Genomic DNA, 17,452 nt, shown 5'->3' with positions numbered 1-17,452 from the left:
TCTCTAAGCTGTCACACATATAGTGTATGTTCCCTGCCCAATCAGGGCGTCCGTTGCAGGGTTCAAGTTCAAGTTTATTGTCATTATACTCATTTACAGGTATATGGTATAACGAAATGCTATTTAGCTAGCTCTCAGACGATAAGTAGTACAAAAAAACAATAATACAATTGCATAATAAAAGAAAGACAGAGACAACAGGCAGTGTGCAAAACAACAACAGACAATGTACAAAACAACAAAAGGTAACAGGTAATGTGCAAAACAACATCAGATGTGCAAAATCATACATCAACAGAATTAAATAAAGGATAGAAAATTATGGGGAGTGAGCTTTTTGACATGTGAGGTAGAGGTAGATTTCAATGTGTGTTTGAGTTTTTGGTAAGAAAGAAGGCACTGTGAGGTTCAGATTGTAGGTGAGAGAGGCTGGGAGTTTAACAGTTTGATAGTGCGGGGGTAAAAACTGTCTCTGAGTCTGGTAGTCTGGGTCCGAATGCTCCGGTACTGTTTCCAGATGGTAGAGGGTCATACAGTCTGTAGCTGGGGTGTGTGGGGTCTTTGATGATGCTTAGAGCTTTCCTCAAGCACCGTCTATCATAAACGTCCTGTATAGATGGGAGGGCAACCTCAGTGATGGACACAACAAATCAATACTTTCTGTGCAAAGTTTGTCTTCTTTTTCAGACCAGTCACACTAAGGCTAATGTCCAAAAACAGCACTATGATGAAGAAAATTTGTTTATATTTTTCCTTTGTTTCTCACTAAATGTGTGCTTTTAAAGTTTTTATTTATTTTTTCAATCCATTGATACGCCCCCCCCCCCCCCAAAATAAAATCTCTGCTTTTTCAGATGGTGAACAATGACACCAAGCAAGTGAAAAGAAACACAAATTCAGAAATTATGAATACCCATAGCACAGATTATGCTGTGTAATGTCAGGCTTTCCTTGTCCTCTGACATGTGAAGTTTTATTGCATTTACAGTATTGGTTTGTGGAATAGCCCATATCTATAGATTGCCAGTCAGCAGGAAGGAAAATGACGTTCATTTTTTAATTTTATGGAATAAGCTGATAGGACTGAGTGCACTGGTTGTGCAAGTCATTTACAACCTCACATGAGCTGACGTCAGGACTGGTGCATGTACCACGTCAAAATGCTTAACTGAGTTGACAGAGCTAAATGGGTGGTATGAAACACTATCTGTGCTGCTTTGTCAATATCATCATATATGTCATGAAAATACCCATTATCACATAGGACAGCCTAACACTGCAATCAGTGATCAGCAAATCATCAATCATCAATGTTGAAACTATGGGTGGAACTAGATTTATATTTTGAAATCTGGAACAAGAGTGAATATAGCATCTGTGGTGATACAACATAATATGTAGAAACGAGTCAGTTCTTAGAAAGATTTCCTCATCACTATTGAAGAAGAAAAATGACTCTTGAATATGATAACATTTCCTTATTTGTAGCATGTGGAAATTATATTTCCTTCTTTGATAATTGGTCTCAACATGCATTATTTTATGTCTTTCTGGTGAAAGTACAAATAAAACTTTTTATGGTGTTTACAACCAGGTTCACTCAGTTGTTGCACGGTGACAACTATAAATTATTGACACGTGTAACGTAATAAAAATCTTGAGATTTGCTTTAGAACCTGCTGTAGTAAGACATTCCCTTTATTAAAGATACAGTTGCTTTACATCACCTCGGCTTGGAGTCTGCTTAGAGGAATTACATTATACAGTCAATTTAAATAATTAAATCAACGATATAACTGAGAACGTTTGTATAACAAAAACTCGAAGACTCAAGGCCCTGCAGAGATCCTGGTCTTGAAAAACTAAGCACCCCGTTATTCTGAGTTTCCTGCAGTCATGTAAAACCCAATTGTTTCAACATGAATATTACAGATTGAAACTAAATGAAATGATAAGGACAGATTCTCAAAGGGTCTTAAACCCCTGTGCTTTCGAGGTGATGCAAAGAGCACCAGAAGCATCCTGATTCAGAGTGAAGACTCGTGTCTTCACAGCCGGATCTCAGATGTTTCACAACGGCGTAGAGAGAAATACCACATCAGCATAACAGCTCTCAGTTCCTCCTTCTCACTTCATTTTTGAATGCAAGTTACGGTAAATTATGAGATTACTTTTGGATTAAATGATCATCACCACGTCAGTGCTGAACTTGGACTTTGTACTTCATTTGAAAACGTGCAGTTCTTACATTTTATTACCAATTAATATTTATAATGGACAGATAACAAGCATGTCATAATGCAGATCACACATACAGGCAAATTAACACCACGATCTGACAAACTAAAAAAAACATGAAAGGTAGTCATTTCTATTGCGTCTTTTCAGTACTCAGTGTCGGTTATGGTTTTAATTTCATTTGGAAAATACGTGCTGCGCTGAGACCTTCAAAAATAAAAACGGTAAAACCTCAAAATATCATCCCTTGCGGCAGGATTTAAAAATCATTTCATTTAAACAGTCAGTGCTTTGAGAACTATATCACACAGTTGACAGCAAAATGTAATAAGGGCAACATTTAAATAAGAGAGCTGGAATTTCCCGATCTTTCTGGGTGGAGAAGCTCTAGCGCATCACTACCAATAAAGGCAACCGATGTGGAACAAAAGGCTTGCAGACTCAGAGAAAGCAGCACTGAACTTTTCTCCGTCGATTACAGGACCACGATCAATTCCCCCAGTGTTCCCTCCGAGCGCACGTGCCTATCGCCGCAATGCCAGGCTACTGGGTGGCGCTAGCGAGCGCACGTGGACGCCGCCAGCAGGCGGACGCGCGAGCCTCCTCTTGACTACGGCGCCCTGTCTCGTTGTTCGCGGAAACGGGAGGCCGTTGCGACTTCCGGTTCGACTCTTCATTCAGCCGCCCTGCAGCTCCGTCTCTTTTCTCTGGGGCTCTGCCGAAGACTGTCGTTCAGCCCTGCGTCCACTTTCTGGAAACTAAAAAAAAAATCCCGTCCCCTGCCTAGATTTTTTTTTGTTGTTTTCGCCTCTCACCTTCCCCTCCCCAGAAACGTCCCCCCCCCCCCCCGCCGGCCATGGCGGCGAGTGCTAAACGAAAGCAGGAGGAGAAGCACCTGAAGATGCTCAGGGAAATGACTAGCCTGCCGCCCAACAGAAAGTGCTTTGACTGCGACCAGCGCGGCCCGACCTACGCCAACATGACGGTGGGCTCCTTCGTCTGCACCTCCTGCTCGGGTATTCTGTAAGTAAAAAAAAAAACACACCGTCGGATGACCTTTCAAATATTGACAGGCCCCTCCCGAGTCTCATATGGGTTAGGTTTAGTTTCACGTCGACGTTGTTTGCAAGTGGGGTTACAGTTTTTATCAGATCATTGGGTTATCAGTGCATCGGGAGCAGGATTAACGGTGTGGCTGGTCCTCAGGTGTTTATTAGGACGCTTGGTGTCAGTGGGTGTTGGTGTGGATGTCCGCTACCCTTCTGCCCGGTGACTTTGATCCTGTTCACCCGTTTTCGCAATACTGTATAGAAAAAAGGCAGTCGCACCACAAGCTGACCTGATACGTAGGGAAGTTGTGCAGTGGTGTTGACCTCGAAGAGAAGGCTGGACTGCGGAATAAACCGTTACACCAGCTTTTAGTTTCCGAAAGAACGTTTCAGCGGGATTGAGAATTGAAGGCGCTGCATGTTTTGTCCCATGCAAGTATGTTGTATAAAAATGTATGTTGGGTGATACATTAAGGAAAACCAGTCCTTAACTGTGATGTGCTCTTGGGTCTACCCGATGATTTAGGATTAATGCTGTCCGACCCAAGTGAAATAAGGCCTCTTAGCGCAACACCCTAGAAATTCTGGAAGTGCAAAGCATTTGTCTGAGAATGCAGGGTTAATTTTTTTTTGCCAACTTGCTTGTAGCGAAGTAGCATGAATGTTACCAGCCAATTTGACATTCTAGTAAAAATCGAATTCCGTTTCCGCGTGTAAATGGACATGGCATTCATCTTCTATCTAGACAATGCGGCAGCAGCGATAATAGAGTAAGGGGAAAATGCACTTTTCTGGGTGTAGACTCTGTCTCACTTTGTTTGGATGAAGGGTGGTAGGTGTGTTTAACAAGCTACCTTCCCATGCTGTTGAAGCGGATAACCCGAGATCCTTCAAGAAATGGTTCAGTGAGGATCTCATTCCAATCAACTATTAGCAACCAGAGAATCTCGATGAGTGCAATTGCCTCTTGTAGCTTTGATCCTTTATGTTCTTAATGTTTATTACCCACTTTGTCATTTAAATTGATTTGAGAGAAATTTAGTAGGCCAGAATTCGTATTCCTGTGTATTTAACGACCATAAGCACCAATATCAGTGCAGAGTAAATAGACAAGCAGGAAAAGGTTTAAATTTAATCTTTTTAGAAAAGGGTAAATGTACAAAAGTTTTTCAATTGGAGATATTTTTACCTCCCTAAAGAGCACAGCGACAAGCCTTTGCATGTAGAAAAAGTGTAGATTGTGTAACTCATCATTTTTAAAGCCCACATTGACAATGAAAAGCTAAATACTGAAAATGTCCAAAAATAGTCATTACAATTTGTATGCTTTCTGCTCATGTAACCCTTGTAATAGAGCTCAAAAGCCAAGGTTACAAATCTAGAAAATCTTCAATTATAGCTACAGAAAATTCTGCCGATTTCTCTTAATACATTTAATTTCATATCTGTAATTTAGAGATACTGCTGTGTCAGTTGCATACCTACTTGATGAAACTTTGCTTACATATGTGACATGCAGTGAGCCAACTACATTGATTATGCATGAAAAGCCACAGTAGGCTGTGTACCCTCATAAAGGTAAAAATAAAATCAGACCTTGGACATGTTGTATACAGCAGGAAGTGGACAAAAATGGAGCACCAATATAAAGTCACTTTGCCGCAATGTGCTGCCAGTCTATACACGCCATTGCATAAAGTTTACCAGTGTATGGATTTGCGCAGGAGGGATGCAGCTCTATTCTTCCATGAGAGAGTCAGTGAACTCACACGTGGTTGGAGATAGAAAATGCTGTCTCAAGCATTGTCCCTGAATATTCCTTAAGTGCTCAGTTGGGATCAGATCAGATGTGGTGACTCAGAAGGTCATAACATATGGATAACATCAGTGTCATGCACATCAGACCACTCGTGCTTTGTAGATGGAGGCATTGTCATCCTGGAAATCGCCCCTCCCAGCTGTACCATGGGGTGAAATTGATCCCTCAGTTCTATTAAGTGTCAATTAGCATTGACCTTGTCTTCTATGGTAATGTATGTCCGCAAACCCCACCATTAAAATGTGCTTCGTAACATTACAGAACCACTCGAACCCTGCACTGTTGAAACCAAGCACTCAGGGCTGCAGAATTCTGTAAGGTTGCTGCCACACATGCGCTCATTTGTTTGTGGAGAACAATGGTGAAGGATGATTCATCTGACCAGATCACATTTCTCTGCTGCTCAGTAGTCCATTGCCTGTGCTCTTTGTACCACTGGACTTGCAAAAGTGTGCCGTCAGCTGATGAGCAGTTTGTGCACTGCAGCCTGACTGTGGTATCCTGCTCTGTGGGGTTCTTGGCAGAGCAGTTTTTGGTGAAACTGTCTGTTCGTGCCTCGGGTCGAAAGTTGCAGTCAGGTCGATCTACGCTCGCTTGCCTGTTTTGCCCTGCACCTTGAATTGATGCACAGATATCACTATCCTGGCAGATGCGCTTTCCCCCACAGTTGCCCTTTGCAGACGATGCTTTTTTCTCAGAATTCCCTGCTCACGTCGCCTTAGACACTGTTGCTTGTGATGCATCACCGAGCTGAGCTGTCTTGGTCATTGAAGCGCCTGTCAAACACACCTCAACAATCACCCCGCTTTCCAAGTCACTGAGGTCTCCTCTTGCAGCCGTGCTGGCCATAAGTATAGGCAGTCAGCCCTGTTCAGCAGTTTTATACAGGACCCTCAGTGTTTTGTGATTTGCTTAATTAATACATGAGCCACATAGAAAGGTTGCATAGGATCGCTGGCTTTCCATATCTTTGCTGTCCTTTGTTCACCAGGTGTTTTCATTTTTGTCCACTACCAGTAGGTGTTGAGTATGTAGATATACTGTGTACAGATAATTACAAAGAAGAAATGAAATGATTCACAAATGTCCAGTTTTTTTAGCAATTTATCAAGTAAATCTTTAAGATGTTTACCGGACACAAATTCTACCTGGCGAGTCTTAGTAAAGAATCCAGGTGAACAGTCAATTGTCATACCTTTAATATGGGATAAGTTGTACTTATCCATAGCTTAATGCAATTGTGGGTGTTCCTTTTAAATAGTATTTTCTGATCCTAAAATGTGACTTTTTTTTACATGCTTTCTTAAGACAGATAATGGTTCTTAAGAGTCTTTGCCAGCTAAAACCAGTGGACAGATTTTGCTCACAGTCCAAACCACATGAAGCATTTCTTGGAAACTATGAAGTTACTGTGTAAGCTGTGATTGGACTGAGTTGTGGTTATGCAATGAACCTGCTGAACATCCTACTTAATTCACACACACCAAAGACAAACATTACACTGTACTGCACAGTTTTCCGCTACCGAGCTGGATTATTTATCCATTGTAGGTGGTATTTTCCAGCTAAATGTTTCATTTGATATTTTTTTATATTTGCATTCTGAAATTCTACTGACATCAAGTTTCTGTGCAGTTAGACTAGATTTGTGCCCTGAAGGACGAATGATGTATTTAACTTGTAGTGTTTTAGAAGCATATGTTGCCAAATCCTGTCGACTCTACTCTGTAAAGTGGGACTATCAAGTGAGAGTTTTAGTTTATAACAATTGCAAAGACATTTAGTACACAATAAATGAAAAATATTTATCATCTTTGTTAATACCAGATTGATTTTGTTGAAGTTGAAGTTGTATAGGCTAATTTAAAAAACAGGCAAATAATCATCAAGATGTTAAGGACTTTGTGATGAATATGACAGTTTCTGTGTTAGATATGGGCGAGTTTCTATCCAGCACTACTGGGAAAATTATTTAGTAAAAAGCAAAACTTAAAAAGGTCCCCAGAACTTTCTACAGCCGGGATAATGTGTTTAATGCCATATGGTTGAATTTGCACCAGGGTACAACACTTGCAGCTAAGATACCACTCAGTATATTTTTACATCTTTATTACATATGGTGATTTAAAAACTGTTTATTAGAAGCAGGTACAACACTGGGTCACCCACTCTGAAGCTATGGATTTCGTCAGTAGAGTTAACAGCCAGTTAAGGGGGAACTCAAGTCCCAGTTTCTCAGACTGGTTAAAAAATTTCAGTGATAAAATAAATTCTTTGACAGAATAGAAAAGAACTTTATTTTTTTTAATTAAGCACAAAATCATGATCTCTGTGAAAGTACTTTTAAGTATATTGTTGCAAGCCCCTGGTTTCACTATGGGTGAGAGTGAAAGTTCCCATGAAGTGTGACATGAGGTAGCCCTTCCTGCTTGCTGTATTGACTAATGTAGTGCGATGTGTGAGCGAATTAAGTACAGGTTGTGCAGTTGATATTTCACTGCAGGAAGTTTCCAACATGATCTCCAAGCAGAGTTAACAAGCAAGTTCCATTTATCGGCAACACCATCTTGAAATCGACAGCGATCTTTCTATTGGATTGAAATAGATGTGTTCACAAGCCTATTTGTTTACAATCTAATAGGGCCGCTTCACGTCACCGGAGGTTTTGTTGCCTCATTTTGAATCGCCGAATATGGCGCTGCGCATACCTGGAAATGGTCTATTGTGTAATGTAAATTGGAGATTTTACAAGTTGCTGTGTAAATTTTACTTTCATTTGAAATGCACTCATCAAAGCTGATTCTTTCTAATCCCAAAATATAAAAAATAGTGTTGTTTTTATATCTGTTATAGTGTTAATGTAAGTTTAAAAGCGTAGCAAGGTGCTACCTGTAGATTCTACCTGCTCTTGAAACTTTTAAAAACAATATATTCACTTTGCCTTTAAAATGACAAGCTGCTTTTGGAAAGTACTGTTTTCTGTTTGTCAGTTCTGAAGGACACATCCTGAATGCAGATGTGCATTTGGAGAAGACTCTCATCGTATCTGTTGCTACTCTAAGATGTTCGTAAAAGGGTTTGGTTCACTACTGCTCTTGCTGACAGAATGTGCCTATGCAGAACTTCAGAGACAGCGCAGGCCGGTTCCTGGAATGGGCATTCCCCCAGTGTATGCCTCCCATCACAGTGATGAGATTTCTCATCTTACTTTACCATCGATGTGCTTACCTTAAGATTTTTTTTTTCAAAGGATGGTTTTAAAGTGCAAATCTTCCCGAATCTGAAGTATAAAGTAGACATGGGCTTATTTGGGTTGGAGGGGAGGAGGCAAGATCTTAAATCCTTCACTGCCATGTGGAACACAAACACAAAACAGGACGTGGAAGTAAACATGAAAAAGTAAACTTACAGGTCAATGTTAAACATTTTCTTCCCCACATTGACCTTTAAGATTCAAGTTTACTTATTTACAGACTATGATGACTTTAGTAAACCTTTATTTTCCCTTAAAAAGGTACTGGTCAGATAGAGATTAATATATATTTAACTGAAGTCTTATATTAATATACAGTAGAGGGGCAAAGAAATGCAGGCCAACCTCAGATCATATCATGGTGATGTAGATGATTTCATTGACTTGTTTTTGGTTTGATATACAGTATGATAAATAGTGCAGTGAAATGTTAGGAACTGAAATCTGAAATACATAAGCTTCAACTTTGATGCGAAAAAGATACGAGATGTGTTCAGTTAATAGAAAATTACAACCATACTAAGCAAAGGGTGTGTGCGAGTGCCAAATTAATACTGTTTGGTGACAAATATTTGACGTTTATGTCAGAGTACAAATATTGATGACCCTTTGTGTTTTGTATTGCTACTTACAGAAAATAAGGTTGGAAAACCACTTTCAAATGATGGAAAATTGCTTACCACTAAAATAACCTGTTCTGCTTCTAATGCATTCTGCTGATACACCAGTTTAATGTTCAGGATACAGAACTGTTAATTCCTACCTCCCTTTTTCTAGCAACCCAAAATGTAATGAAGAATCTTGTTTTAAACTTAGAGGGAATAATTAATCCCCATAAAATTGAGGAGCTTGACCTGTTCTTATCATGTTGTGTGAAAATATTTAGTTTGATTTAATTTGACCGTTTCAGATCTGTGTTGTGTGTTGTAATTGGAACATCAGTTTGAATCCTAGTGCCATTCCTTGGTTTTGACAAGGGACCTGTGAGAAATCTGAATCTACGATTCTTTGGTTTAGGTCAGGGATCTACGGTCCTGGTCTTGTAATTATAGTGTCCGATTTTTCACACTCCCTCCCCCAAACTCTAAATAACTTCATTGGATCAGTAACTTGACATGCGTTAATATGCTTTATAAGGGCGTGACACCATTTAAGGCTACATCTCAGTTCCTGTAGGACTGTTGTGGTAGCTGCAGTGGGTACAGTTGTTTCCCCCTCTGAGCGCCAGGCCTGTTTATCTGGCACCTGGCCAGACCATGTAGCCTGATCACCCTGGTTAGCTCATTCCTCCTGGGACTCAGCAGGGCGGCTTCTAGAATATGAGTTGAAAACATTGTCTTAATGTACCTTTTGCCTGTCGGATTTCACCCTAGGTAAACCTAGGTGAAATGCCCGTGTCAATCGGAGAAAGACTTAAGTTATTAAAAGACTGTGGAGTATTTTGTATACCAAACTTGTCCTGTATAGCAAGGATTCCTTCCCCCATTGTTGGAACCCACACGCTTGTTGTTTTCTTTTTACAACTGAACTCCTGCTTTATTTAAACTAGCAATTTGCTTCATTGCAACCTTTGCAAGTGGATATCTTCTGTGAGGAAACACTCATTAAAAGCTGATCTCCAACATTGTTGGCTCAATTGGAGCTTCTGACTTCAGTTATTTTAAGAAAAATGTATCCTGTGCCCTGCCCCCTTCAGTTTAAAATCAGGATAGGCTGCTTCAACGTACTGTACAATACCGGAAGGGGAGTGGTGCCTGCAACCTGCATCCTGTGAAACATGCTCCGTGATGCATAGGAGCAAGTTAAGGCAGCTTCACCAGTAACACTGCCGACATACAGGTGGCCAACTATGGGGTCCCTTTTGCATTGAAAGCTGTGGAAACTAGGACATCTCAACCGACCCAACCTTGGCAGTGCTCAATGAGGTATTCACCCTCCCTTAGAGTGTCTTCTCGCAGTCCACTAGTGTAGCCCTGATTCAAATTGGCCTCCTCTGCTGAACTCTGAATGGCTCTATTCAGAATAGCTTGGGAGCCCTGTAACTTAATTATTTGAACCATAGGTATAGACAAACATTTTTTTTTAAAAAAAAAGTTGGCGCTTGGGAATTCATACAAATCCTAATTTTGTGTTTAGTTTTGTAGTAAGTATAAGCATGTCATTGCATTTGTGCATATGACAATACACTGCCCTGGACTAAATGTGAATTGGAACTGGCAGAAGAGGTCATGGCTGAGGTGGGTGGAAAGTTCATTGTCTACAGTTTAGTAATTCATTTATCAGTCTGGTCTTGGTAAGTCAGGTACATTACATTAGGTTTCATTTTCTTCAGAGCTTTGTTCATGTAAGTCAAGGTCTACTGTTTCAGAGCCTGGCTCTTGTTGTTTACTCAGCCAGTCATAGATGAATGTTTAAATTATTGAAGAAAATCCTTGTGTTCAGGTTCATCTGAATTGCTTCCATCAGAGAAAAAAGAGAAGGTACAGGTATTTGCTCATACTTTTTAACTTTATAATGTACAGTCTCACTGTAGTAGTAGAATGCAAAAAAGAGCATTCTGAAAACATTGGTGAGACTGAGCCTTAACTGTTCCCCCACATGACTTTGAAACCTGTTGTGTTCACATGACTGATAAATGGAAGTTAGTGGTTAGTATTCTATTCCACAGTTTTAATTAAGGAAGCTACATTCAGTGAAAAATAATGTTTTTTTATTAGTGTTATATAGATTATGTAGAACTAGGGCTGGGCGATATGGCCAAAAACATTATCACGATAAAAATTTTCATATCAGTCGATATCGATAATTATCACGATAAATGTCAAATCATTATTTCTTTCAAGTTTAAAGGCAGATTTTTTTCTCCTGAGTGAAAGTTGAAGAAACCAGACAGTTAATTGGTAAATTAAACAACTCTTTATTTTAAGAACACAACAAACACTTGCCAAACAGCAGAACCATTAAACAAATCTGAGGTAGAGAGTATTCAAATCTTTTTTTATGTCAAAATATGCATGAGTAAAATACACAAAATAAATATCTGAATAGAAAAATTAAATACTGCAGTGTGATAAAACACGCATAGAAGATGGCTCAGACAGACTGCAAAGTTTAAAGTGCTCTGTTTTATGTCTGATCGTAAAAAGCCAAAATATCTCCAAATTTCCGAAGTTGAATGACCTTTTCTGTCGACGATGTCATCGTCCTTCGAGCTGGTCGTTGGCAGCACTACATTTGCTTCAGTGTCGCTCATTTCAAACTACAATCCTGTCAGCCACCACCGTGTGGGTCAACACCACCACGTTAGCTGCCCGGTCTGCAACACGCACGCGCGCTCGCGTAGTATTTTGTGCGCATGCGCATATCATGCGCAAAGCATAAACATTTATATCGAACATTTATCGAAATTTGGTTAAAATTATATTGAGGAAAATTATATCGCGATAATTATCGTTATCGAATTATCGCCCAGCACTATGTAGAACATAAGTGGGGCTTAAGGTGAGCAAATTAAAGGGCAGATGTCTGGGGAAATGAAGGAATACTACATTCTTTTCTCTTGCCAGGCTTTAACAATAAGATTTTTTTTAACAATTTATTCTTCTGAACATAGGCACACATCAATGTGTTGTCTTGAAAGAACTGTCAATACATTTGATGCCCATCTGAAATTTTGGGATCATTTCTGGCTCAAACTCTTGTAGATCTTAGGAAGGTTGGGTTGATGGTGAATAACATGCCTCCCCTTTCATGCAAAAATGCTGGCTTGTTAGAAGTGACAGCTGGAACATGCAGCTCAGCAACATGACTATTCTCACTTTTGCGAAATTAGAGTAGGAGGTTTCTGGCATGAAACCTTTTTACTCATTGAGAAGCAATGTTTTCATTGTGTGCCACTCTTGTAAACCCCTTTAAATTTTCCAGATCAAGATTCATTCTAATCAAAGCACAAACTGAAACATATTACACAAGCTTTTAGCAGCCTATCCAACTTTGTTTACAACAGCTGGAAAGCAATCTGTTATTCACATTTGCACTCTTAATCTTATTTCACTTTTGAAAATAAACTGCCTTATTCTTTTTCATGTTGTCTTGTAGCATTATTCTCCTACAGTCGTTACAGTACGTAGCTCTCTGCAAAGAGCAGGAAGTTAAATGGACTTTAATATGGTGTTTCCATTTTCTACATTTCAGTTTTCGTCTAATATCTTACATTACAAAATTTAATCTTCTTTTGCTCAGTAGATAATATCATTAGGCTCTTTTCAGTGTTGAGTGTAGATGCCATATTCCAATGTGGTTTTTACATGTGGCACAAATCAAGAAATTAGAATTATTCTGGGGCGGCTACAAGTCTTTGTTCTGTAGTGCAAAGTAGAATTCTGGCAAATTACATTAGAAATGGTGTGATTATTGAATGCAAGTTAAACATTTGTGTGTATAATAAGGTTTTAAGAGGTTGTCTGAATATGTGGATGGTTTGTGCAATTGGCCACAGCGCTAGAGAGTCTGTTTTTATTCATTTTGCACAAAAAACATTGGGTGTTTCCTTGTTTTGGGGGGAACACCATTGTCCAATTTATATAGCAAGCTGTCGGTGTATGTTCCTGTTTATCCTAGCATAAATCTTCATCATATACGTTGGAAGAGGGCCATTTCCTCTGTTACATTATGTATGGATGTTGGATTGTTGGAACCACAGTTAAGTTTGCTTTATCTTAGCTATCAGTATAAATTCCATTAATTGGTAGATAAGGAAAGAAGTATCAAGCAAACTGCATTTATTATATAATTCTCATTGCCTGTCTCGTGTGTTCCACTGTGTTCTTCTTGCCTGGAATTTAATGTCAGTAGGCAAGCAGTCTCATCTAGAGTATCTGTCTAAAGACCTGAAGTGATACCAAGAAAACAAAAGCGACTTCAACCAGATCAGAAGCCTTAAGGCAAGAGTTTAAATAAAATAGTGTTCTTCAGATTCTGGAGCTGAGACAACAAGCTAGTGTGAACTGGCTTTGAGAAAACTGGGCATCTGTTTATGGTTATGTGATATCATTTCAATATTGAAGCCAGTGATGTATTTTCATGCCTAAACCCTCTCTATCATTTTATTAATTTTCACAGTAAATTTGATAAAATCTTTACGTTTTGAAAGGCATGTACTTAAAGATGTTTTTTATCATTTGTAATATTTTTAACTCCAGCAATATCTTTTAACTCTACTGCAGTGATACATACTTTATAATTCTAAGCAGTTGGTAATTCATTATTGTAACCATAAAAGATCACAAATGATGCAGTCCAGTATCATAAAGTTTATTAACATCTTTGCAATTACTAAATGCATTTCAGGAAACTGAAAATGTCTAAGGTTTAAATACAAGCAAAAACTGGAATGTCCAAAGTAAAAGGAAAGCTGTACTAATCAACTATAGCGAGACTCATGTATAAGGACCAGTATAAAAGGATCCTGCTGCTATTTTAGAAATGTTTTTTTGTGAAACATTCAGATCTTGTTACAGGCAGAGCAGCCCTGTGCTAGAGGTTGTGTGTGACTGAAGGAGGGTTGCGCTCCTCACAGACAGTACCAGAGAGAAAGCAGGGATGGCTGGGTCTAGAGAGCTGTGTTAGCCGTGCTAGACTAATCCCACCCTCCCCTTGGTGGAGCTCAGCCTGTTGTTCTCCACCACCTGAGGGATCCCGGTCATGTTCTGGTCAGTGATGTGATCCGGACTCAAACCCGCAATCAGAGAGCTCAGCCTGCGCCAATCAGGAGAGCCTCGGTGACCGTCATCTGATTCTCATCAGCAGTACAGAGGATATCCTACCACCCAGCCCTACATGTGGATGCTGGATGTTTTGGAGGAAAAACACCAGGTCTGTGTGTTTACATCCTTGGTTAGAAGTAAAACATATTATGCATATGAATAGGTGGGTAGCTGCGTCAGCATGCGTAAGGTGCAAAGGAACAAGTAATAGGTTTATTCTATGCTAAAAAGAGAAGAAAGAAAACAACGTTTTGGCCGTGGAGCCTTCTTCAGGTTTGAAGTGTGAGCTCACACCTGAAGAAGGCTCCACAGCTGAAACGTGTTTTCTTTCTTCTCTTTTCAGCATGGAATAAACTAATTACTTGTTCCTTATGCATAGAATGTACACATAACTGCAAAAAAAAGGAAACACTTAAGTAAATGAGAGATATAAAGTAAATTGGAAGCAGGTTCCGGAGTTAATTAAGCAGATAACATTCCATCATGCTTGGGGTCATGTATAAAAATGCTGGGCAGGCCCAGTTACCTGTTATTTTGGTTACCATGGCTGCAAGAAGAGATGTCAGTGACTGAGAGAGGGATGATTGTTGTGGCACGTTTGGGAGGAGCTTCAGTGACAAAGACTGCTCAACTTGCTGATGTTTCACAAGGAACAGTGGCTAGGGTGATATTGGTGTGGACGTCTGAAGGAAAGACTGACGGGCACATGTGAATGAAAGCACTTACTCGCTGAATGTGATGTGGCACCATTGGTCTGTGCAGCGGTTTGAGATGCAAGTCAAAGCAGATGATCAACTCGGAATCAGACAACTACAACTGTCAATCTAAGGCACGAAACAGGCAGTTTTGTCAACTATAGTCTGTCGAGAAATTCACAGCGAGGGATGCTAGAGTTGGGATGCAGTGCCTAAACCCATTATTCCAACTAAAAGTGCTTTTTTTTTCCCCTGTAAGCTGGCAGTGGTCTGCTGAGCAGTGAAAATAAGTCATATGGTCAGATGAGTCATTCTTCACCATGTTCTCAACGCGCGAATGATACATTTGTAGTGTATGCCAAAAGAAGCCTGTGGGCTCCAGTGCTTGTTTCCCATGGTGAAAGCCCCTTAGAGGACAAGCAAATACAAAGCATACCTCAGTGATCATGTTAATCCTGTGGTAAAACATTTCTATCCTGATGGGAGTGAAATCTTCCAGGATGATGAAGCCTCCCCCATCCACAAGGCACGAGGGGTCACTGAATGGTTTGATGAGCATGAAATTCAAGAGCGGCGTCTGAGACAGTTTTCCACTACCATCAACAAAACGGCAAATTATGGAATTTCTCACGAAAGTATGGGGTCGCATCCCACCAATAGATTAGGATCTGTAGAATCTGTCAAGGTGCATGAAGCTGTTCTGGTGGCTTGTGATGGTCCAACACCCTATTAAGACGCTTTATGTTGGTGGTTCCTTTATTTTGGCAGTTACCTGTAGTATTACACTCTGTGTGATGTGTTCTGAGTGTCTGAACCATCTCCTGGCCCACCAGACAGTGCTTTCTGGTATTCTTATTGATATATATATATAACATGGAAAACAGTCTGGAGGTAAGAATAGAAAGTTTCATCTGCAGTCGACTAGTTTTATCTATTTCTTTTAATGTGTGGCGATTCACGTTTTTAAATGTATTTACATTAACAAAGTATTTCTCTGCTCCCCTCTTACCTTAACATAAAAGTAAAGCATTTCTCACCGTCAGTGCAGGCTTCATTAGCAAGAACTTAAGGAAATCATGTTTCTTCGTGTTGTGCTGCTGCTAATGAAGCTGCTTACGGCATCTCCAGTGTCCAGTCGAAGAGAAACAGGGTAGCTCACAGTAGTCTTGGTGGCTTCCAGGCCAGAGTGTCTTTATAAATTAAAGGATATTCATATTTTTTGCATTCTGGAAGTTCAGATCAAAAAGTTTATATGTTTGCAAGGTCAAATTATTTTATTATGTATACACATGTAAGATGGCATTAATCTTGAGCTCTGAATCAAACATTGATTCCACTCAGTAGATCTTTGTTCACTTGAACAACCGTGGACGCAGTTGTTAAGCAAATCTAAACAAAACAGCACGTGGGTCACAGATTGCCTGGCACATGGTGTAAATCTGCCAGGAATGTAGAGAATGTAAGGAAAAAAGAAGACAAACAAGAGCTCAGATGGTTTAGTTGAGGAGAAGTTTGTAACAGTTTTCAGGGATAAAAGCTATTCTTTTCATTTTAAAATTACACAGCACAGTTCTCTGAAGCACGAATGGACCTTAAAATGGAAAAAGGTGGATTTTGAAAATTTAAAAGAATCGATGAATATCACTTGGTACATTAGGACATTTCTTAATGTACTTCTCTTTCCATACAGTCTCCATCTTAAAAAGCACATCTTTCAAGTAGTATGAGTACTTGTAATTTTACACAAAATACCCTTTTTGAAAGAAGATTCAATGCTTATCTGTATCTAGATTTTTTTTAACAGGAGGTAGACCCAATAATGGTTGTGTGGAATTGATTGATCCTTTTTTTTTCCTAGAATTTATTACCTTTACATACAGAAACAGTTGGTAACATATAGTTGAGACTTGCAAAATAAACGAAGCTTTGTAAAATAGGTTAATTAAGTGAAGCTCAGCTATTGTCAAGTTTCTAATTAGCTATATAAAGTAGAGTAGACTCGCATGTTAAGTGGTAGTTAGGTTCCTGGCATAGCGCGTATACCCACCATCTCGTAAATCAGAACACCCCCTTAGAAATGAAATGCCGGGAACACAGCAGATGCATACAGTAGCTCTTGTGAATAGCCTTCCCCCCACCTCCAATTGCATGAATCGAAGATTCGTTCTTGCCATACTGACGCGCCAGTCTGAAAACCCGCCGTTCCACTAATTGTTCAAAATGTCGCTTTTGTGAACTCCGAATCGGGCTGTTTTCTTGACTTGCCTTTGCCCTTTATACTTGTTTCTTTTCCCTTTATAGTTGTTTTCGGTTTACAAGTCATATTGCAGCCGCACAATAAAGAAAGCACCGGCTCTGTGACTAGTCCCAAAACGTAGCTCAGGCGCCAGATTTAGATTTATGACATTTCTCTAATATTTGGTTTGTCACTTATTTTATTTTTGTCGCTAACCGTGTCCCCACACATTTGCCTAAAATCTTTTGCCTAAGATGCTAGTCTGCTGTATGTGTGCTGGCACATGTAACTGTCTAAATCCAGAAACAATTTTTACTAAAGAAAGAGGAGAGGGGTTTTACAACTACCAGGCTTTCCTAGCACAGTCTGCAAACGTTTTAACCACCTCACTTCAGTA

The 17,452-nt window shown here is 39.7% G+C and overlaps 1 protein-coding gene across 16 annotated transcripts in view; it reads left to right on the top strand.

Moving 5' to 3' along the window:
* The first annotated feature begins 2,866 nt into the window (after nt 1–2,866).
* Nucleotides 2,867–17,452, top strand: part of agfg1a (ArfGAP with FG repeats 1a) — a 45,067-nt gene continuing 30,481 nt past the window's right edge. For 14 of the 16 annotated variants that reach the window (XM_088912808.1, XM_088912823.1, XM_088912822.1 and 11 more), the window contains exon 1: nt 2,873–3,261. In XM_088912808.1, coding sequence (XP_088768934.1) covers nt 3,095–3,261 — 167 coding nt within the window. In that variant the 5' untranslated portion in view covers nt 2,873–3,094. Of the gene's footprint in view, nt 3,262–17,452 lie in introns of all 16 variants that reach the window. The other 2 variants (XM_088912820.1, XM_088912821.1) reach the window with 2 other exon arrangements.

Source organism: Atractosteus spatula, chromosome 4, assembly GCF_055471065.1.
Source record: "Atractosteus spatula isolate fAtrSpa1 chromosome 4, fAtrSpa1.hap1, whole genome shotgun sequence".
Classification (NCBI taxonomy): domain Eukaryota; kingdom Metazoa; phylum Chordata; class Actinopteri; order Semionotiformes; family Lepisosteidae; genus Atractosteus; species Atractosteus spatula.
Note: the sequence above shows the minus strand (reverse complement) of the source record. Positions and strands in the feature narration are given on the sequence as shown.